General features: G+C 42.3%; 1 protein-coding gene across 1 annotated transcript; it reads left to right on the top strand.

Annotated features, from left to right (window-relative positions):
* Positions 1-5,739: 5,739 nt before the first annotated feature.
* RALB (RAS like proto-oncogene B) lies at positions 5,740-12,453 on the top strand (the record flags this gene model as incomplete). The annotated part of the gene is made up of 4 exons (XM_082001834.1): positions 5,740-5,853; positions 7,009-7,217; positions 10,008-10,185; positions 12,334-12,453. 4 exons carry the CDS (start codon positions 5,740-5,742, stop codon positions 12,451-12,453), a joined length of 621 nt encoding a protein of 206 aa, XP_081857960.1.
* Between the last annotated feature and the right edge of the window lie 11,172 nt (positions 12,454-23,625).

Below are 23,625 nucleotides of genomic sequence, written 5' to 3'. Positions count from 1 at the left end.
AAAAGAAGATAGAGTAGCATTTTTATTTTTAGCCTGCATATCCTAAAGTTTTCAGTAGCATTGAATATGCCACTTAATCTCAAATGAACTGTTTTTTTATAGCTGAATTACCAGTTGGAGCATTTACAGTCCATTGAAAGCTAATGGAATTTCAGTACTTAAATATTTTCTGGATAACCTCAGAAACAGCTGAGGAGCTCTTACAGTTCATAGCTCAGTGAGACTGTTAATTAGTTTTGTGATCTAGGGAATTTCTATGACTGCATTCTTGTGGGCATATCACAGAACCAAACATCTCAAAGCCTTTAATTAGTGTTCTGATAAATGAGGATCACTACAATAATGTTGCAAAACCTTGTCCTTTCTGTGCTGGCTTTTGATGACATCATTTTAAAATCTTTAATAGGTTGAACACACAGATTTTCCTTTAAAAGTAGGTATCTGAAGGGTTTAACAAAGCTCCTCTGTCAAGCTATTGGGCTAAAGGTTTCTAGAATCCTGTTTTAAAATTGAAAGAATGGCTGCTTTCAGTGGCAGGATAGCAATGAAAAGAAATGTCCAAAGAGATCAGCTGCATAGTGAGGGAACAAGGGCTGATCTCAGAAACTTTGAGCTTAGAGCTCAATTTTGGTTTTTAAATCTCAAACTGAATTGGAAGAACTAGAAGCAATTCCAATTAAAGCCTTTGGAGGGGTCTAGAATATCTTTGTTATAGTAACAGAATAGTTACTGGAAAACAGGTAGACTTAGTGAAGTTTCTCTTTTTTTCTTCTATGTATTTGTGTGGGCTGTAGCAAAATGGGCTCCTTTCTTGTAGTGATAAGTGCTCTTGCTTTAAGTGACTATACAACTGTGGAGTCTTAATGCAGGTGATGTAAAAAGGGATGTAAAAGTGCAATCTGTTTTGAAATACATGTAGTTTATACAGTAATAGTGTCTGAATCTTGGCATTAGGTAAACCAGTCCTATTTGTTGACAATGTTTGGAACAGCCTGACTGTTTAGGCTGAGGAAAGGGTAGAGAAACTAGCAAACTGATGCTTAAGTTTGGAGTTGCTGAAGCTGCTTATGAACAAATGCCTTGAAGTGCTCAGTTTTGAGGGACCAGTCAAGAATGACCCAACATTGTGCAGGTTTCTCTACAGTAGGAGGCCTTAGTTAACCGGAGAAGTTATAATCTGAACAGGTAAGACAAGGGAAGGCTGAAATAGTTGGTGAGCTTTGGGTTACATTGCTTATATTGAGGGTGGCATGGCTTGATTAGTCCTGTGGCCAAGTGTAGATCTTCAGAAGTCTAAATCAAAACAGCTTTTTGGTAACTACTATGGTTTGATTTGTAGATCTTGCTGTGCTTTATGTGGCCAGCCTGTCTGTTGGTGTAACCTTAATTTCCTGGTCTGAAGAGCATCTTTCACTAGTGCCACAAAGCTCTGTGAAATACTGCCTGAAAAAGTTTATGCTCTGACCTGGGCTCTGTCTAGCACTTTATTTTGAACCAGAAGACACACACCTCTGTGCACCCCCCCGCCCCCCCCCCCCCGCCAAATCTTTCAGAAGAGTTTTTACAGTTTATGATACTTAACACACGAAGTTCAACATGGTGTCCTTGAAACTGAGGGTAAAATGATAGATTGAAATTAAACAGATTGACTAACTGCCATTGACTGTATTGCTTCTCTTCCTGTCAGAGGAGGGTAAATCCTGTTTGGCTACAGTTTACTTCCCAGCAAGTAAACACCAATATAGAAGAGAAGGGAATACTTACAGAATTAGGCGGCTTCTTATTCAGAGCAGGCTCTTCAGCAGATGTATTAAGACTCTTGGCCTTAAGTTTACATTCCCTTAAACTAAAGGGAATTGAATAATGTTTTAAAAGCAACTGCAGTCATCACAGGTTCTTCTAGACACTGCTACTTTTGTATGTGAGGTGGTTGGATTTCCCCAGACTTCCTTTTCTGTAAGGAACACATGAGTTAATGTCAGTGTCTTGACTGCCTCAAGGATGCTTATTCTACAAAATGGAATGGAAAACTCATCCTTGCCTACTCAGAGGTGACTGAGGAGAGAGCTACCTCTAGTGTTAATTGATTTTTAACCTCAAGGAACTGTTAATGTGAGCTTTGAACCATGGTGTGTAAACTGTTTCTTGAACTGCGGAGGTGGAAATGCAAACAATTGACTCAATGACTTCTCTTGTAGTTTTATTAGAGTATTGCTATTAAAATGTCACTATGCCCGATAGCACACCACTGGTTCATGGGGGCTATTAGCCTGTTTTGTAGACACTGGTACTTCTGCACTGATACTGCCTATGTCATTCCTGTGCCACACTGCTTCAGCTTTGTCTTGTTCTGTACTGCCTGGCTGTTCTGGGGCTAGAGGGGACTGTGCTCCCGCTGCTGCCGCTGAAGAGATGCCTTGTGTCAAGCCTCTGGGATTTTGCTGAGGGCATACAACATAGTGGTTGTGTTGTGAGCAGACTCACCCATTCAGAGTTCATGAAGTGTTAATACTCTAAAAGATTCAAGCAGCACTTGTAACAGCTCTGCAGGGAAAGTCAAGTACCTTGGCTGTTAAGAGCTGGGCTAGCTTTAGATGCAATCAAACTGTAAATTTGTATGCTATTGGATGGGTTTTGTTTAGTATTATACTTTGGTTTAAGTCAGGTGATGCTGTGTATGAAGGCAGACCTTGCAGTTTCTACTGGCCAGTGTTGAAGTGGGAGGGAGAAGAAAGCATTTAAATATTTTCTCTACTTACCTTTATGATGAGCTTGTACTGAATCAAGTTGGTCTCTTTTACCTAAAAGGCAGCTATTCCTCTAGTATGACCAGGTAAGGATGTAGTATCTGTATTGGCAGGAGGGAGAAAGTTGCTGTATTCTGTCTTGGCTGTTTAGTAAATAATCTTTTTATTGCAATTGCGTAGCACAGTGGACTTAGGGCAACTTAATAGGCAGCAGCACTAAGTTTGTGTTGCCAGAAAAATGTTTAACGAAAAACTTTGTAAGATAACACAGCAGTTACAGCAACCTTAGGGTGCTTGTTAAAGGCATACTAAAAGGTTAAAACCAGTCACACTTACAGTGAAAAGTTGCTAAGGGTCACTTGGCTTTTCCAGAAAGCAGCTTATATAGTACTGTGAGAGTCGGACTACTCTTGAACTAGGATGAGACAAACTTCTCAACACAGATTGCTCTTAATAGGTTCTAATTATTGGAACCCTTAAAGTCCCCAAACTATCTCATTCTGTAGTCAATCTGTAGCTCTTATGCCTTGGGTGTCTGTGTCCAAGCAAACTGAATTCTAGTTTGTAGAACATGGGGACTATAAGCAAAGAAAGCCTTTCAGCAACGACTTCTGGAGTTCAGATGCTACCTGTTAAGTTTCCTCCCAGTTTTTCCACTCTCCCCTGGCAGGGAACTCTGTTGTCTTACCCTCTTGCCTTTCTGGTGATTAAGAACTAAAAATCAAGTTTGCAATCCTTTTTTGGTTTGGAGTCTCTGGAGTAATGGCTGGATTCACCATCCCCAATGCACATGTGTATTTGTGCTGTACTGGACGAATCTCTGAAAAGTAGGAGTTCTGGCATCCCATTTCTGTACTAAGGAGTGTCCTGGATAAGGGAGCTGATGTTTAATGTAGTATAGAAGATTACAAGAGGAAAATATCTATCTTCACTTACCAGTGTTTATCCCAGAATGAATGCTTAAAGGTAATTAATTTGCATTACTGTACGAAATGTGTAGCAAACATGTGTGAGTAAAATACTCTGCATGGAAAGATACTACTGCTCAGATGTTTAAAAATGCTGTCCTGAGGGCACTTCTTGATGGTTGGCATGTTTGTTCTTGCATGGAGAAGTCAATGAGAACTTAGTTTGATTTTGCTTTTCAGGACATGTTGTGACAAGATTTTTCTTGTGTACCCCAGGGCTAGTTGCCCAGACTGGTCATGAAACTGTCAACTTCAAAACAAAAAAACTTCAACTTTTGGGGCTGTTTAGTCTGGAGAAGAGAAGGCTGAGAGAGGACCTTATCAATGTCTATAAATCTCTGAAGGGTGGCTGTCAGGAGGATGGAGCCAGTCTCTTTTCAGTAGTGCCCAGTGACAGGACAAGGGGCAATGGGCACAAACCGCAGCACAGGAAGTTCCACCTCAACATGAGGAAAAACTTCTTTACTGTGAGGGTGATGGAGCACTGGAACAGGCTGCCCAGAGAGGTTGTGGAGATTCCTTCTCTGGAGACCTTGCAAACCCAATTGGATGCATTCCTGTGCAACCTGCCCTATGTGATCCTACCTTGACAGGAGGGTTGGACCAGATGATCTTCAGAGGTCCCTTCCAACCCCTGCGATACTGCCATAATGCAGGGCACAAACTGGATTGCTTGGAGCAAACTGCTTTAAGGGAGAGGTTTGGACTGGACAACATCCAAAAGTCCTTTCCAGGCTAAATAATCCTATGGTGTGTTTGTAGGTTGACAATCCCTTAGTAACTAGTTAACTTTTTTAGGGCTGCTAGTTTATCCTGAAGGTTTTTCCAATATAGTACTCTAACTTCTACCGTAGGCCTTGTATTTCCATCCAGTTGAGCTTCATGGTGTGGTGTGGCAGCTCCAGTGTCTTTCTGAAGTAATCAGGTCCAGGCAAATTTGAGACTCCTGGTAGGCCTGTTGCTTCTGTGCTTCTGGAATAATGGGTGCTGACACATCTCTCTTTTTCTGTGTGGGAATCCTGACTGGTGACACATCTCTTTCTGCATAGGTCACTTCTACTTTTGTCCCCAGTGTGCTGTTCTTAGAGCTGCTGCTCTGTGGTAATCAGGGTGTGGCAGCTGATGCTTGTGTTCCTGTCACAGCTACTGTGTCCAGCTACTCTTTTTTTAAAAAAAACAGTATTTTTAAGAGGTATCCAGCAATGAATTATTCAGTTTGCATGACAAACAAAAGCTTGTTAACTAGTACTTGTTTATTGAAGCTTACTCTTATGGCTTTGCAACACTACGAGAAGAATAGGAACTGAGAATTTCTTGAAGTAAAGAAGGATTTTATTTTTTTCCCCAAAAGCAAATTAATCTGCAGCATCAAAAGGCAGGAAGATTATAAAATAAATGCTAATGGCATGTCATAAGACTTTCTGTTGTAAGCTTTTGCAACTTGTTACTGCCAGAATTTACTATGTATCTCTGCTTTTTTCTTAGCCTGTGTAGAGAGATCAAAAGTCATCTTTCTACCTATAAGCAGATCTAAGGTATAGCTCTGCTTCCTGGTTGAAACTAAGCTGCAGCAATGTTAAAGAAATATGTTAGGTGTAAAGTCTGATAACAAGAACAATAAAAATCAATTTTATTTTGTTTGAGAAAGTGGGATTTTTTTTCTTTGGAAACTGCTCTAGATAGCAGTGATGTAGGGTGGGTTTACAAGTAAGAACAGCTTGTTCAGCTAGTAGCTGCTTTGAGAAACCTTTGGCACTTTTAATGGTACTGTTGTCACAAATACCTTCTAATACTCCATTCCCACTCATATTTTAGACATCAGTGACATGGTTTGCTTGCCAGTGCATTGAAGTGGCCCAGCAAGCCTGAAAAATGGGCCGGGTTTTAATCTGGTCTTTTAGCACTGGTGAGATGCTTTACCTGCATGCTACCATGATGTCACCAAAGTCATGGTGGTTGACTGGGTTTCTTCTGTCTGCAGATCTGATTGGTTGCCTGGCACTTCATCTGTGGCAAGCAGGACAATGGCTGCCAGCAAGAGCAAGAACCAGAGTTCCTTGGCCCTCCATAAAGTAATTATGGTTGGCAGTGGAGGAGTGGGCAAATCTGCACTCACTCTTCAATTTATGTATGATGAGGTAAGTAGCTTTGGTTCAGCTCCACTAAAGCACCAATGGATACAGCTTACTAAACTCATTTTTTAGTGGGACAGGAACTAAATGTAAGTAGCAAAATACCTGAGGACCTGACTGGCAGAAGAATGTAGGAATTTGAAAGGGTGCCCTCTAGGAGCATCTTTGGCTAAAGGTGACAAAATTGATGTGTGTTAGTAAAAGAACAGTCTTCAAAAAGTGTGGGGAATGTGAATGTACTTGTCCGAGTGTACAGAGGCTGTTACCAGTTGTCATTGAACTTTAATTTTGTTGCAGTTTCTTTTAGGCCAGTTAAGGTTGAAGTCAGAAGTAAGCCTTCTAGCTCATTCTGAGCTGGATGGTGGAGCGGGTGTGTCTATACCGTGAATTCTTCTGTACTGGTATACAGGAAGCTAGATCAGGCAATCCAGACTAGTATGTGAAGGAATATGTGATCCTGTAATTCAGAAATTGGTTATCTATAGGCTGTCCACACATACTGTAGTGATGTGAGTATATCTGAGCAGGTGGCATAGTCATTAGTGAAGGCCAGTCAGCTTAATCGGGCTCATGGCACAACCTTTTGTTGTACCTTGAGGCTGAGAGAAAGTAGGTGGAAAGGTAAGAAGCCTATGGTGGATGTGTGCTGTCAGCACAGAACTACGAGTTGAACTGGCAGTGACTTGGTGGGTCTGATTAATAGTGAATGGACTAAAATATGTGCCTATAATTATGGTGCATGTTTTCATGTTCAGTGGCTGGATGCTGTCATCTATACCTGTTGAAGCCTCACATAGCTGTACCTGAAGTACACTTAAATGCTTTTTCTCGAAGTGGGAGATCTAGATAATGCCACCAGGTAGCTGGTAGCTTAAACTGTATCTTTGTTCCTTAAATTGTGCTGAAATTGCTGAATGGTGTTTCATGTAGCAAGACAGTTTCTCTTGACTAGGCAGACTGTCTTTTTGATGTATTAAGTGCTTAAATAATTTGCTTTTTCTGGTAAAACTAAAAAAAGTGGTGGAACTTAATAGCTGACTGAATTATGAGAATGTTTTCAGGAATTTAAATGTCACTAAAGTGAAAGAGAATGAATATGGATAAATACTGAGACCATTTGACAGTAATTCTAAACACTAATCCCTGTCTTACCTTCTTCAGTTTGTAGAAGACTATGAACCTACCAAGGCTGACAGCTACAGAAAGAAAGTAGTTCTGGATGGTGAAGAAGTTCAGATAGACATTCTGGACACAGCAGGACAGGAGGATTATGCAGCTATCAGAGATAACTATTTCCGCAGTGGGGAAGGGTTTCTTCTAGTCTTCTCAATAACAGAGCATGAATCCTTCACAGCAACAGCAGAGTTTCGGTAAGTAGTTTCTCTCCCAGGCAGGGGAAAATACCTGGGTCCTGTGTTGCTCTGACAACTCTTCTTAAAAGCTGCAGCTCTTTATCCTTTGCCCATCACCATTTGGTCAAAAGTGTCAACCCAACCATTTTTCTCTCAGTAACTGCTGACTTAAACCATGGTAACCAGCCTCTGGCTCTAATTGTCTTCATGCCTTCAACTTATGAGTACCTTATGCCAGCAGCAACTTCAGGCAAGTAACAGATTTTTGGACTCCTAAAACACATGTATTCAAGCCAATTTTCAGCCTTTGTGGATGTGAAGTTTAATTATCTTAGAGCAGTACTTCTGGAATTAAGTCTGCCTTTTGGCCAGGTTTCAGACACTCTATGCTTGCTGCTAAAAGCAGGTGCTCTAAGGAAAGGAAGGATTAGCCTTAACTCTCAGGTATGGATTGGTGCCAAACAAGGGTTGGCAGCCAAGTAATACTATTGTAAGCAGACGTATTCCTAGAAAGATGCACAGTAGTACTAAATGCTTCCATTTTTGTTCTTGGGATTAGCAGTTTTTATGTAAAAATCAGCACCAGACTGAGAAGAGAAAACCGCTTGTGTAGTGTGAAAGAAAAACAAAGGGTTTAATCCACTGTTCTGGTCTCAGAACCCCACGTAGCCAGGTTCTTCAGGGCACGTGTTCTAACTCTTATTTGATAATAGCTGTTGCCTCAATGTAGAAAGTAATCCAGAGATTCCCTGGGATAGCTGTACAACTTGGAGTAAAACTTGCCAAATCATAGGGAAAGTGTTAGAAGTTCCTTATTTTTGCCAGAATAAAATCTCTTTATCAGTCTGTCTTATGTTCACTTTGCTTCGGTGGTACAAGGCTAATTGGTAATGCAAGTGCTGGTGCTAAGGTACACATCTATTTCTAGGGTTTTCTAAAAGGTATGGCAAACTCCCCTTGCACTCTAGGATTTTGGTCCAGGTTCTGAGTGTATTTTACTGTTCCAACAGTAGTAGGAGACGGAATAATCTTTCAAGAGGTATAAAAATATTGTTATTATGTCACATAATACTTCTGTGACTTTGCTAGACTTCAGAAGGCTGACAGTCATAGGGCACAGAAGCGGAGCTGTTCTGCTCAGTCCTAACTGGAGAACTTAAAGGAGCTAAACACTTGAACTGTTGTAGGACTGCAAAACTGAGTACTCAGTGTTCCTATTGTAAGATGGAGGAAAAAGTCAAAACCATTCAAAAAACAGGAAGAAAATGAGACACTTGGAAGTACACAGCTTGGGTTTTGGCTTGTGTGTCTAAGTGAAATATAAGGTTAAACCTAAGGCTTAAGGCTTTGGATGAAAGGAGTAGGAGTGTTTATCTTGGCAGTTTGTGGGTTTTGTCAGACTTCTATAACTAGTTTAACTGTTGGTTCAAGATTCCAGCACAACAAAACAACAAAAAAGCAATGCTAGCTCTAAAGATGAGCAAGAAGGACCTAAAAGCATTGAGGCGGAGAATCTCCTCCTTTTCAGTGGGTCAGAAGTAGGCAAATAGTGAAATTAGTTAAATGGAATATTTAGTTTAGGCTGACATGTAAGAATCAGCTCCTTGGAAAACCCTTCCCCAGGAAGGAGGGTGAATGGGTAGTATGAGTCACCAGCATCACAGGCTAAACTACAGATTGGTATTATTGATCCTCTAACTTCCAGAGTTCTTAAACTATGAAAAATTTGAATACTGAATGAACTACAGGCTCGTCTCTAAACCCTAGCTCTCCTGCTGATGCTGTGCATTCGGTGTTTGCTTTCAGTGCCTCTAATCTGAAAATGTGTGATGGTACAGTTGAATGCAACAGGAGATTGCTTCAGTGTTAACGCTGTTTTAGATTCTCATGTACTTCTACGTAAATTTAGTTATTTTGTGGATGGAAAGTGCAGGCATCTGAAGTAGTGTGGTAAGTCAGTGGGATGAGGGGGTGTAGCACCATGCTTATGCCTACTTTGGCTCTTGTTCATAACCAATGAAGCAATCTAAAAATACCTCTAGACTGGTACAGTTCTTCTAGAGTCCTAGATGGACAGCAGCATGTGTCAGTCTGGTTTCAACCCCTGTTTTACTCCAGTAATAGCACAGACTCTGACATGCAACATCACTTCGTCTCCGTTCCTGGATGCTGATAGGTCCTTCTTATAATGACAAAGGATAGCTAGGTTAATGCTGGTGATTCAAATATTTTCTTGGCGTCTGTCAAGAAGGAAGGTTGCTAGCATTTTATGTCAGCACTATTTAGTAACTCTGTCCTTTACATAAAGTTTAGGTAGCCATTAAGAGTGATCTCTGCCAGCTACTTACACTGTTCCCAACCTACTGCCTTGGCAAAGCCTTGATGTTGCCCAGACCTATATCAAGATGGGATGTAGACTAGAAATTGAAGATGGTGACTGAATGCCAAGGTGAAACTTGGCAAACATGGCACTATACTATTTTCCTCATTCAGATGTGAACTCCTGTTGTGAGTGGCTCTTCTGCCATGCAGTGCTTCTTTATTAGAGCCTGGGTAGTAAACTTACTAACTAAATGGTAAAACTGCCGTCCTGGAAGTGTGAGGCTTTTATTAGTGTAAAGCCTGTAGCATTAGTATGTTAAATGTGAAATAATGTTAAAGTGTGTGTTCAACTGTTGGGAAACATACTGTTAAGTACTGTTTGTAAACACTGGTAGTTTGCAGACCACTTGATCCACTCCTGATAAGGGTGGGGTGTTTGTTGCTACTACTAACAGATATTTTTATTTTGAATACCTGATGCATTAGGGAACAGATCCTGCGTGTGAAGGCTGAAGAGGATAAAATCCCTTTACTGGTAGTGGGAAACAAATCTGACTTGGAAGAGCGCAGACAAGTGCCTGTAGAAGAGGCTAGAAGTAAGGCAGAGGAATGGGGTGTGCAGTACGTAGAAACCTCTGCCAAAACCAGAGCAAATGTAGATAAGGTAAGACAAATGACATCTGTTCAATTAGATCATTACTACTTGTTTAGTAGCTGAGTGACTAATTCTTGACTTTTGCTGGGACAGAAGCAAATCCACAGCTGGGCTCGTGAAAGCCTAGATTATCAAAAATTAATAAACTTACTAGAATGTGTACACTCAAGCAAATACCTAGCTTAGAGGAGCCAGAGACTTGGTACAAGTTGATGCTATTGTTTTGTTTTAACTGTTTGTACCTGAACCAATAGCTTTCCAATAGTACATTGGGTAAATGTCTTTAAGATTCCCTGAAATATGTTATTTTGTTTATAGGCTGTGTCCTATTAATGTAACTGCAATAAATAGCAAGCTACAGACATAAATTGTTCTTCCTTCCCTACAAAGCTAAATATGGTATGGCTAATGTTAAAGATTTCATTCTTGCTTTCTGCCAAGAGTACTTTAAATTGTGAGAAGAACAATTGCTGCATCCCTGTCCTGTTTTGACTTGTCCATGCTGGTCTAGGACAGTCATTCTCAGCATGTTTCTGCTGCTGGCTTCTTGCATAAACGGTGATGGTGGGTTACTCTGGAAGAGATGAGTTACAACTATGAAGTGTTTGCCCAGTAGGGAAAAATCAGTTTCAGCTCTCCCCTTCATTCTGTGTAGTGGGGGCTTCTTGAAGAGGGTGCCTTTTTACTTTACCAATCCACGGAAGATGGTCTGAAATTACTGTTGGCCCCCCTAAGGACTCTGAAGGTGTGGCTTGGTAATTTGCATTTGTTTAAATATTACAAATTGTAAGCAGTTTTCTCTTTTGGACAAAGAACACCTGCGGCTAGGTGTACTCCAAGTTCCTGTATAGAGGGCTTTCTGTTCTTCTAGTCTATGTTAGTCTGCTAATGGAAATGCTCTTGGTACATAAGTTACCTAGTAGGAACTCTGTTTCTCTCATTTTTGGATAAAACAGCGTATATGGAACTCTTGAATTGACACCTTTTGGTTATAAAGAACATAGCATAATTTAAATATGGTAAAGAGCCATTCTGACTGCTGGAATGTTACTCGAAAGTCACTGTTAGATGTATAAACTTGATGTAGTAAAACATGAATACCTAGACTTGCTTTTGCATATGGGCTGTCTCATGTGACTAGAAAATGCCTAGCCTGCTTTATACTTAGTCTAGCTCTCTGATCAGTTGGGATTAACAGCAATGTAGCTGTGTGTCTGGAGTGTACTACTAGCATGGTGTTCTAGAGTTGCTCTATCTGTGTGATATACTGATTATCCTCTATGTAAGCACTAGTTTGTGTATGTTAAAGCAAGTTATCAACCATTTTGATCATCTTGTATTCACACTGCAGCAGAATAAACAAGAAACCTTAATAAGAAGGTTTTGAATGATAAACTACTCTATTTCTGATCTGAAGTGTGGTCTTGTTTCCAAGTATCAGACCTGTGTAGTTTCCCACTAAAAAGAAAAAAAAGCCTAACTCTATGGAGTGACACTAAGCTCTTGTTCTGTGACCCTAAAAATATTTTTTTCCCAATAACTCTCTACAGTAAAACAGCTGTTGCATCTTAAGTGCCATGTACCTAGACATCAGACATACAGGAGTGAAATCAGCTAGAATTTTGGAGAAAACATGAGAGTAATGACTTTCTCTGGATAGTTCTTATAACATAGTTCGAGAATTTTCTGTGCCTGACACTGTCACTTGAATGCTACATTTTTTAATTATAAAACAGGCAGAATACTATCCAGAAGAGAGTGTGCTTGTAACTACATGGAAAGGACTGCACTAAATGCTTTATATAGTTAACAAGAGTGATTTGCCTGGAAATGTTTGCTAGGCACAGACAAATATTCTCAAACTCTGAGTGCTAGTTTTGTGCAATACTGATATTCAATAAAAATCTCTTAAAACAGGGCTGTTGAATGATTTGGTAGCCAGGTAAGATTGTCCTACTTCTTGCCACTGCTTGACATGCTGCATAATTCTGATGTTGAGTTTGCTGCTGGGATCTATGTCTACACTCACTTCTGCTGTATTAGGTGCAGTGTGGTGCTACATCTTTATTTTCTTTATTTGGTGCTGAGTTACAGTAGTTTTTAATCTGCTTTCTGGTGGCAGATCTTGTTTAATCTTTCTTTATTTTTTCCTTCTAGGTGTTCTTTGATTTAATGAGAGAAATCAGAGCAAAGAAAATGTCAGAAAACAGAGACAAGAATGGCAAGAAAAGTGGCAAGAACAAGAAAAGCTTTAAGGAAAGATGTTGCTTACTGTGATGCTTGGGAACTGTAAATATCTATCTCCAGGTGGCATGGATAAGATACCACTAAGGATAGAGGGTTGGATTCATGAAAGGAAGTCTGTATTGACTCCCTTATCTTTTGCTTTGCATATCACACCTTCAAAATGTGAAAACAGAACTTTGAAACCATTTCTGGTATCCAACAAAATCTATGCCTACTTAAACTGAAATGGGCTCTGTCTTCCCAGTGTCTTTCAAAACTAGAAACAGTTTCAGAACTTCTGCTTGGTTATACAAAGTGCTTTTGTATTAACTTTCTAGTCTACTCTAATGTTTCTCTGAATATGTTTCACTTGAACCTCTACTGGCCTTAACAAGCACAGCTGTTCAGGTTCAAACACTTTTTTTCCCCACTGTTGCTGCCCACCTTGATGTTGCAAACTGCAGAAAAGCTAGATGACATCTGGTAAAGGGCTTGAGTCTCCATCTTCTTTTAGTTGTCACTGGTATTTCTTGCACTGAAAGCTGCTGGCTTCCTCCCCCACAATCCATGTAAGAAATAGCAACTGACACTTGAGTCAACTCAAACTTTCTTCCATATTCTGTTTAGTCAATACAGCATTCATGAATCAAGCCTATGGACTCAATTCAGACTTATTTAGGCAATGCAAAAATTGATATTTAAATACTGGCTAGATGCATTCCTCCCGATCTGTCTTCTCATCCTTAAATTAATGGTATGGGGTGAGAAAATGACTGTAAGCCTTTGTTCAAAAGGAATTAATATTGTCACCATCTCCTTGAAATGCTCTCCAGGGTTTCTTCCATGTATTGTGGCTAGACTCAATTACACTCACTCTACATCCATCATCCTTCCCCTCCCTGGTACTGGAATGGTGAAAATCAAAGTGTTGATTTCATCAGTTTTGTTTATAATTGGAACACTTGTGATCATGTTGGAGAAGTGGTAACATCTGCATATGTCTCTTGTCTTGTTGAAGATGAAAACTTTGAGTAAGGATGGGTCACATCACACAATCATAACTTGTAATAGGTGAGGCATACATGCTACCTCTCAATGATTAGCTGGCTAGTGAGTTGTATGGTGTCAAAAAGCAAATGAAAATAAGCAGTTTCCATGTCTGTTACTCACTGTTAACTTTATATGTACTGTTTCTGATGCACAGCAACCTAGCACATGGAGATGCATGTTAAATTTTGTCAGTGATACAGTGGTGGTTGCATACTGATCAACAAAACAGCCTAGAAGTGGAAGAAAAGTCAGTACTTAGCAGGTCCTCTTGTCAGCTGACTGAACTGAGCTTTCTGATGCAGTTTAAGTGCAGTTGCCAAAAAATACTTCTGTCACTGTTGTGGAAAGTAACAGTCTGTTCTGATGGTGGTCTCAGTGAACTATGCCTATCTTCTGTTTTGAAGGAGTAGAGAGACTTGAAGTAGTGAATGTATCTTGCTTGTTAACTGGATACTTAAAATACAGTTACTTGGTGAAAGGAATATGCTTTGTGGTTGTTCAACAAAGCACACTGCAGCACTAAATTAACAAATACTGTTTCTCTCTGAGGTGGAAGTAGTGAATACTGTTCAGTGCTTAGTGTTGTAATTTGAAGTTGAAAAACACCTTTTAACATGTACTAGGTTGCTCTTGTGCTGAAGAGTTCCACTTCTGAACTTTGAAAAAAGATGTGTTAGATACCAGAACCTCTGTTGGTATGAGGTTTCACAGGGACTTACTGCAAACTCATTGTCTTCCATAACTAGTTCAACTTGTCAGGCAACTCATTGGATCGGGGAAATTGTACTAAATAAAAGGTGCTGTAATCTTTATTCTTGTCAAGTTAAGTTCCTTCTTTGTTAATGTTATCTTGTATGTGCAGAAAGAATGGTTATTCTGGAATTAGTTCCAATTCTGGAAATACTTATCTTTGAACAGTGTAACTGGTATTGCAAAGCCAACTTGACAATGAAGTTTTGAAGCAGAGGTTGGGAGCCTGCTGGCTTACAGAACTTGTCATTTGAGCTGTATCACCTGTGTCTGAAGCCTGAGCACTTAATGGGACACTTGGAGCTGTAACACTTTGCTAACAAAGTTTCCTCTTGAACTTCCATGGATAAAGTAAATTTTTGAGTGCACATTGTGCGTACAGCAAATGAATGTGTGCTTCTGGAGGCAGGCAACTCGCTCGCTCAGTGCTTCTGGAGGCAGGCAACTCGCTCGCTCAGTGCTTCTGGAGGCAGGCAACTCGCTCGCTCAGTGCTTCTGGAGGCAGGCAACTCGCTCGCTCAGTGCTTCTGGAGGCAGGCAACTCGCTCGCTCAGTGCTTCTGGAGGCAGGCAACTCGCTCGCTCAGTGCTTCTGGAGGCAGGCAACTCGCTCGCTCAGTGCTTCTGGAGGCAGGCAACTCGCTCGCTCAGTGCTTCTGGAGGCAGGCAACTCGCTCGCTCAGTGCTTCTGGAGGCAGGCAACTCGCTCGCTCAGTGCTTCTGGAGGCAGGCAACTCGCTCGCTCAGTGCTTCTGGAGGCAGGCAACTCGCTCGCTCAGTGCTTCTGGAGGCAGGCAACTCGCTCGCTCAGTGCTTCTGGAGGCAGGCAACTCGCTCGCTCAGTGCTTCTGGAGGCAGGCAACTCGCTCGCTCAGTGCTTCTGGAGGCAGGCAACTCGCTCGCTCAGTGCTTCTGGAGGCAGGCAACTCGCTCGCTCAGTGCTTCTGGAGGCAGGCAACTCGCTCGCTCAGTGCTTCTGGAGGCAGGCAACTCGCTCGCTCAGTGCTTCTGGAGGCAGGCAACTCGCTCGCTCAGTGCTTCTGGAGGCAGGCAACTCGCTCGCTCAGTGCTTCTGGAGGCAGGCAACTCGCTCGCTCAGTGCTTCTGGAGGCAGGCAACTCGCTCGCTCAGTGCTTCTGGAGGCAGGCAACTCGCTCGCTCAGTGCTTCTGGAGGCAGGCAACTCGCTCGCTCAGTGCTTCTGGAGGCAGGCAACTCGCTCGCTCAGTGCTTCTGGAGGCAGGCAACTCGCTCGCTCAGTGCTTCTGGAGGCAGGCAACTCGCTCGCTCAGTGCTTCTGGAGGCAGGCAACTCGCTCGCTCAGTGCTTCTGGAGGCAGGCAACTCGCTCGCTCAGTGCTTCTGGAGGCAGGCAACTCGCTCGCTCAGTGCTTCTGGAGGCAGGCAACTCGCTCGCTCAGTGCTTCTGGAGGCAGGCAACTCGCTCGCTCAGTGCTTCTGGAGGCAGGCAACTCGCTCGCTCAGTGCTTCTGGAGGCAGGCAACTCGCTCGCTCAGTGCTTCTGGAGGCAGGCAACTCGCTCGCTCAGTGCTTCTGGAGGCAGGCAACTCGCTCGCTCAGTGCTTCTGGAGGCAGGCAACTCGCTCGCTCAGTGCTTCTGGAGGCAGGCAACTCGCTCGCTCAGTGCTTCTGGAGGCAGGCAACTCGCTCGCTCAGTGCTTCTGGAGGCAGGCAACTCGCTCGCTCAGTGCTTCTGGAGGCAGGCAACTCGCTCGCTCAGTGCTTCTGGAGGCAGGCAACTCGCTTTAGGTTTTAGTTGAGACCTAAAGGTTAAGTCCTTAATTAACCTAAAGGATAAACAACAGTTGAGTTCACATTAAAGGTTTATCTAGGTCAAGCCCCTCTGAGGCGGATTGTAAAATGTGTCTAACAAAACTGAATAAGCTTTCCTTGCTGTATGAATAATGAACTCAGCAAAGGTCACAGTGAGCAGCTGAGCTGTATTGGCTCAAGAGACTTGCATGTCTTGACCTTTGATCTCTTTAGTCTTAAAGTACCTGACAGTATTTGGTAGGACACATGAATTTCTACTCAGAACAGTGAGTCTGGCACTAGTGTTCTTACAAGTCTATGTGCTGTTCTCACTCAGGTTATTTTTTTAACTGATAAAGCTCCACCATTGAGATGGACTTACTTGGAAGAAGGTGCTTGCTGTTTCATGGCTTCATGCTGCATCTCTTCAGTGTTCAGTGCTTCTCACCTTTTCCAGAAAGTCTAGGCCTGGAGACTAAATACAGGAGCTTTTCAGTATTGCTCTTTTCTACTTATGACCAACTTAGAATCATAGAATAGTTTGAGTTGGAAGGGACCTTTCAAGGTCATCTAGTCCAACCCTCCTGCAATGAGCAGTGACATCTTCAACTAGATCAGGTTGCTCACAGCCCTGTCCAACCTGACCTTGCATGTTTCCAGGGATGGGGCATCTGCCACCTCCCTGGGCAACCTGTGACAGTGTTTCACCACCCTCTTTGTGAAAAATTTCTTCCTTATCTCTAGTTCAAACCTCCCATCTTTCTAGTTTTAACTTTCCTGTTACAGCTAGAAACATGATAAACAAGACAGCTACCTTGGCTACTTCATAACAGTGGGCAACATGCATTCTGACTTGTGCCAGGAGGGCAGTAAAACTGCTCCCCTGGGCTGGAATCCTGCTGACTCCACCTCATGGTATGCCCTTCTAAGTAGGGGGAATACAATTTGAGGGTCCTTGAATGACTTCCAGGTATGTTTTGCTGGACATCAGTATCAGGTGGGTTGACTAGAGTGAATAAAAATGGCACAGAGAAGTGCTTTCTTTGGACTTGAGGGTTTCCTGTGAGCAGAGTAAAGAGAACTTTGGCTTCTAATGTGAATGAGTACTTGCAGACCAGGTACATCAAACAAGGAGGACTTTGGCAAGAGAGGGTGTGTGTAGCTGCCTGCTAGCCGTGCCCTGTAGCTGAGGCAACTAAAGGCTGTATTGAAGCTGATACATTCTAGCAGCCTTTGCATGTTGGGTAATTAAAGGCCAAGACTTCTCCTCATGAGTATAATGTGCTCTTAAATCTTTCTGGAGCATGACTGTAGGCAAGTAACTGGATATTTGAAGCTGGAGGTCATGCAAGACTTGGCTATGCACTTGCACTTAAGCATTCAAATATTATTCTTGTGTAATGGCTTAACATAGAGAGCTGTTTACTGCAGTATGCAATGTTCCTTATGTGGTTTAGCTGTAGATATTCAATTGCTCCAGTCTTCCTTCTGGTTTGAGGAAACATGTATGAGACAAGCCCCCATTATAACGGAGGCTAAGTTGTTATATGAAATTCCACTTCAAAAAATAGGTTACACTCCAGGAGTGCAAAGGCAGATTTGACTCCTCTTTTTTTAAGAGGAGCATCTCTCCAGATAAGAGTACAGATGCAGCATGAAGTATGTCTTCAATGACTTGTGCCATATGTGTTCTATACAGATTAATATGCCTTTACTGCGATTTTTAGGCAAACATCTGTCTTGATGAAGAGAAAGGTGTATGCATATGTTTACTGAGCATTAAACTTCATTAAGATGTTAATAGCCATCTGAAGTTCCAGCGGAATCCTGTCTGGCTGATATAATGCTTAAGAATACTTTCAGTCTAAGGCAGAAAGCTACAATCTGGAATGTAGTAGGGCTGAGGGGGGAGGGGTGTGGAATGCATCTAACTAAGTACTCACCAAGATTTTTTTTTTAAAGCTTTTCAAAGTGTTAACCTAGTACTTGGGACTGACAGGTCTATCAATTCTTGCTGAAAAAGAGGATACTGTTTATCAATTCAACTCAGAACTTATATAGACAGAAGCTTTCTTTAATTGCTATAAGCATATGTTGCAATGTTCACCTCCTGTTGACTTTATAGTTGGGAGAAGGAGGGAAGAGGAACAAAAACCCTATGATTTTCACCATAATCTCTACACTTCATAGGAATGGCAGGTGTTCCGCTTGGGAGGGGAAGGTGTTATCTCTAACACCAAGAAAGAGGTTTAGTGTAGAGGAAGTGATTGTGATTGCAAGATTTAATAAAACTGCCTCTAAACTATGTATGGTACAGTATACCATGTAAATTCTTTTTTTCCTTGCATAGCTTCAGAGCCTTATCTCTAACTTGCACAAGCATTTTTAATGTCTATAAAACTGGTCACTTTTCATTATCATGCTAATACAACTGACTTGTATTACTATTGATAATAAAAGCAAAAACAGGCATAATATTTGTTTGTTACTGATTTTTACAGCATTCTAAGAACATACCTAATCCCCAGATTCTTGAACCAGGCAACCACTGACTTTCAGTGTGTGGACCTAACCTTTGTATTAAATCCGTTACATGATTATATTGGAGGCTGTGGGAAGGGAGGAGAGAAGGAAGTTACTGAGGACCTTGGTTTTCATCGGTTTTCCTGAAAGGGTCTGCATAAGTTGCAGGGCTGAACTGGTACAGTGGTTTGATTCATTCATGATTAATTTTCCACAACCTAATTGGATCAAGATAGCTTGTGTCAACTGTGTAAATGATAGAGTTGCTTTCATCTTCAGTCAGTCTTGTAGCTCAAATTAACAGAATAAGCACTGCTATGTGGAAATATTGATCCTTAGTCTTCTGACTGTGCCAGAGTCCATTCTCTGTTTTGGTTTGCGATGGACAAACTGCAGCAGAGAAGCTTGAGATGCCTCTGAGGCAAGATGGTTCAGGACAGGCTCACTGCACTGTTAACGCCACTTAACTTGGAGTGGCATAGAAATGGGATGCACAGTAAACTTCGGGTGCAGTTCCTGCTGCCACTGCCATACAAGCTGAAAGTAGAACATCCCCTTGCTGATGACTTCTGGCCAAGGATTACAGCAATTTACATAATCTTGTTTACATGGTGCATGCCTGGTGTTTGCCCTGTGTTTCAGACTGCCATGGTGATTTATGTAGCTCTCCTTTCCAGTGAAGTAATTTTTTAAAAAATACTGTGCAGCAGAGAAAGGGTAGTGTGAAGAGTATTGTGTGGGAGGCAAGGAGAGGGTTCTGAGCACAGCTGTACTACATAGCTGTACCCAAAGCCCAGAATGGCACCTCTTTCCTCAGATACTCTGTGGATGCTCATGAGGAGCAGGCCTCCCTTAGGTTACAGCAGGATGAAACTGGAGAATGATTGCTCATGCATAGCTTGGCTTCTGCCTTCGTGCTTGCCTGTGTTCTGCCCCAGCCAGGACACTTCACGAGTGTGGTTCCGTGTGCCAGATGCTCTGCGGATCCCTGGGATGGCACAGGCACCTCTTCCTGAGAACTGTTGGCTCCATCTTGTGGCTTTAAGGGTTAGAAGCTCTACCATGGAGAGGGGCTGCTCAGCTTGCTCAGACGAGCATACAAGTAGCTGTTATTAATCTGCTACCCGAATTACACGTAGAAATACACGCTGACTAGATTATTCTTGTTCTCGTTGCTCTGCCGTATGATTCTCTCATGCAACAGACCTTGTTCTAAATTAAAATTTTCCTTTTGCATGCAAATGCTAATGTTAATTCTTGCCTAAGCATTCTAGTGTGCAGCAGAACACCCAGTTTCTCATGAGGATGGTGGCTTTATGATTTCTATGGCATTAAACCAGTTTGCTTTGCAAGTGTAAGTTTGTCCTGCTCACTGAGCACTGATTTGCATGCCAGAAAGAATGCTTATTGTTCCATGGGCCTGTGCAGTACTTCACAAAACATTTTGTTTCTAAGGGTGACTAAAGATGCTGTTTTTTCTTTGCAATATAAAGCCTTAATTGGGGGGGGGAATATCCTATTTAAGAATATTTTTTTATCCTGCCCCTCAGAGTGTCCTCTCCCCAAACTAAACATACACGCTACGTAGTGTCTATTGTGGGAACGTGAGGGAAATACCAGCACGTGGCCCCTTAAGCCTTGAAACTCCAAAGGTGTTGGAGGTAAAACGCTGAGGTGAGCCTGGGACCATATGCGCTGCAGTTGCCTTCCTGATAAAGTTGATTAATCTCCAGAGTTTACAGTAAGTTCCCTTCAATGAGCTTTGTTATTTGGCTTTGAGGCAGAATTATGTTTTTGATATAATCAGAGTTTTATAGGGTTTGTTTTTAAAGTCTAGTGTTCAGGGTATCGGAGGCTTTATGCATGTTGGCTTCATAGGCCAAATACCAGAATTCAAGGACAAACTTGTGCATACATGTAGCATTGAGAGACAAGGAAAGTTACTCCCTGCTGTTTAATAGTGCTCTGTTTTTGTTTTAAAAGGAAAACACATACAACAAACTGAACTTGCTGTTTGGATGAGTGTTTCTCAACCTGTGGTCTGTAAGAGTGCTCTGTAACATGATTACCCTCCCCACAAAACGATGGCATTACACTTCTATATGTGTAAACAAGGAAAACAACTGTGGACTGGGGGAAGGAGTAATTATCTAAAAAACAGCCAAATTCTTTCTTGCTTCTAAATGAAAACCATCATGACAACATTGCCCAGGATAGGCTGCAGTTTTGCTCCTGAAAGGTTGTCTGGCTCTTCAGTTTTAGACAGGCTGGTGAGAACCTGAGAGAGATGGTCCTGGTCAGACACAGACCTCCCTGACAGAAGGATCCTTGCCCAGAATGACAGGATTCAGAAATCCGAAGTTAAAACTTTGTTTCCTGATTGGGAGGTGGAGCTGTGAAAACCAAAACCTACTAGGTTGCTGAACAAATGCCTGCAGGTTAGACTAGGTGCTTGGTTTTAAATGAGGCTATTCTAGTTAGTGCCCCTGGTGATGGGTGTGGAAGAACCTCTTTCACTCTAGGGTCTCCATTTTCACTTCTTCATAGGCCTGCTTGGTTCTTTGTCCTTGGGCGTGTTCATCTTTACCCCTAGGGTTTCAAATCCTCCTAGTTCTACTTGGGTTCAGACTAAACATGAGCCCTTCTTTCCTTTCTTTCTTGGTGACTGTACTCCAATTAGCTGCTGAGCAGTGCCACTGGATGACAGGCACTCACGTCCCCAACTGTGGTCAGCTGCCCTGTTCCAGCTCTGAAGACTGCAGGACAGTAGAGAGTGAATGAGACTGTGGGAGGAACAGCTACCCACGGAAGGATTATGAGCACTAAGAGAGCTGGACACTTCAGACTTTGCTGATGAAAGCTGCTTCCTACCTGATGAGCAGCAGCAGAGCAAGTGATTCACCTATTCCTGCAGCCGGGTTAGAGTTTTCTTATGTGGTACCTTGAATAAATCCATTTGACTGATGATGGATGTGCAGCAAACAGTTGTGGAGCAGAGGGTAACACCGTGCCTGTTTTGAGTTGTTTTGATTTGCCTTCTCCCCCTGCCCTGAGCAGTATGGAGGGAGGAGGGCAGGCAGAGCTTCTGCTGCGTGGGAATAAAGGCCGCATTTGCAGCTTTGCCTCAGGAGCTTGAAAACCATAAGTCAGGCCTCCAAAACTACATTTGGTTTAGAAATAATGAGATGCTTTAGAAAATGAACTTGGAGTTCTCTTTCATAGTCTTTTTGTTTCCAAGCCTTTTGAGTGCACTTGCTTCATGTTTGCAAGCTTTCTTTCTTCAACAATGATGGTAGAAGTATTTTTTTCAATGAAAACAAAGATGTTCTAATGCTTGCTAATTCCAGCACCTGGGGCATAAATTTTAAAATATTGTGGCATTTGGAGAGGATTGGAGGCAGGACACACAACACACTCAACTTCAAGACCCATTTCCGCTGGGTCACCATCCTCTGCAGTAGGAATCTGAAGGATTGCAAACGCTGAAGCGTAAGGACCCCCGTTGGTGGTCTCAGTGTCTGTCTTGGCAGCTTGCCAGGAGCCCAAGGGATGCACTTAATTTTCTTTATTCATTAGCATATTTTTAATCAAATCCATCAAACCACAATGTTTCCACATGTCTCTCCCATGGCAGATGAACAAAAATAGGTCAGTGCTCAAATGCACCTTTAACACACTGCAATTCTGCAGTTCACTCCTTTGCTGTAGTTGCAGTTGGAAGACAGCAAATGACCTGTCCTCTGCACCTGGTGAAAACTTGAAATGAAGACTAATTCTCTCCTGAAAGAGGAAAGCACGTGGAGTTTGTCTGTGATACAGCCTGTTTTCCATCCGCTGCCCAGTCAGAGGGCAGAAAGAGCTGCATCTGAATCCTCTCCAACTTAGCTTCAAGTTTACAATATTTGTTTAATGTTAATTTCTAGTGAATAATCAAGCAGGTGCAATGTCCAGGGCTGAATTCCCTGGTCCTAATGAAGTTTCAAGACTGCTTACAGCTAGTTTAATAATAGGCTTTTTACATTCTTGTCACCTGTAGCCTACCTTCATATACCTCATGCTGCCAACCCATCTCTAGCCAGGCAAGGAAAATGTTGCAGTGCTGAGATCATGTTCACACTTGCAGCTGAGACGTGTCTTGCCTTGTTTCTTATCTCTGAATTGTTCATAACAAGGGCTAAGTAAAAATTACTCTTCATGTTTTTTACATGAGCTTTCAAAGTTGGTTACACTGTTCTGGGTGGGGTGAATATTGCATCAACACCAAGTTAAAACTTATCTTTTGTTCTTCTTTTTTGGAAATGGGTATATAGGTTCCAGGGGAACAGTCTTCCCCATGAGACCAAAATCAAGTAAAGTCTAAGGTATTAAATATATTTGAGTATTTGAAATGCAAGTCTATGACAAAGGGGTGTATGCTTTACTTTCTGTTCTCTTTCTTCCTAAAAAACAAACCAGGACTTTGAGTTAAGCAAGTCAATGAAGACTTATCCTGAACGTAGAAATTGGAATGGGCTCGTAGCCTGTTCCTAGCTGCGGAAGAGCTAAGGAAGCGAAAGGTGAAAAGCTCTGCAGCACCCAGGCCCGTTTCCAAGAAGCCCCACCTCTCCTGGTAACCCTTTCCTGCTGACAGCCCGTCACCCCAGGCAGGCTGCAGCAAGTGATGCATGCATCCCCTGATTCCCTCTGCTGCCGGCAGATTCTCCCTTTCGGTCGTCACGGGCTCTTTTGAGGTTCCTCTTGTTTTGGGAGCTAACCCAAGGGGTGAGGGTAGGAAAGGTGTCTTAATGAGATTGTTAATTTTGCCTTTCCAGTTAAAGGTGCTAGGCATTTCCTGCTAGGAAGGCCTTTTGCATGTATATAGGACCAGAATATAGGTCCGTAGCGAGAAGATGAGGTCGTCTCTGTTGTGCACTGGGTGGTCTCTGCTAAATAACAAAACATCCCAGCCATGGGCGCGGGGACCTGTTTACTCGTTGCCTGTCGCATGCCTGTAACGGTTCACAGCAGCAGTCATGTTACGGGCAAATACTCTGCTTCTATCCATTTACTTTTCTATTCATTCAGCTCTTCCACTTCTGCTGTAAGAACCGTCCCCATTGACTGCTATCAATCACTTGTTTGCTTTCAAAT

The sequence above is a fragment of the Phaethon aethereus genome (genome assembly GCF_964289735.1).
Source record: "Phaethon aethereus genome assembly, chromosome: 6".
Taxonomy (NCBI): domain Eukaryota; kingdom Metazoa; phylum Chordata; class Aves; order Phaethontiformes; family Phaethontidae; genus Phaethon; species Phaethon aethereus.
This window is presented reverse-complemented; position numbering and strand designations above follow the sequence as displayed.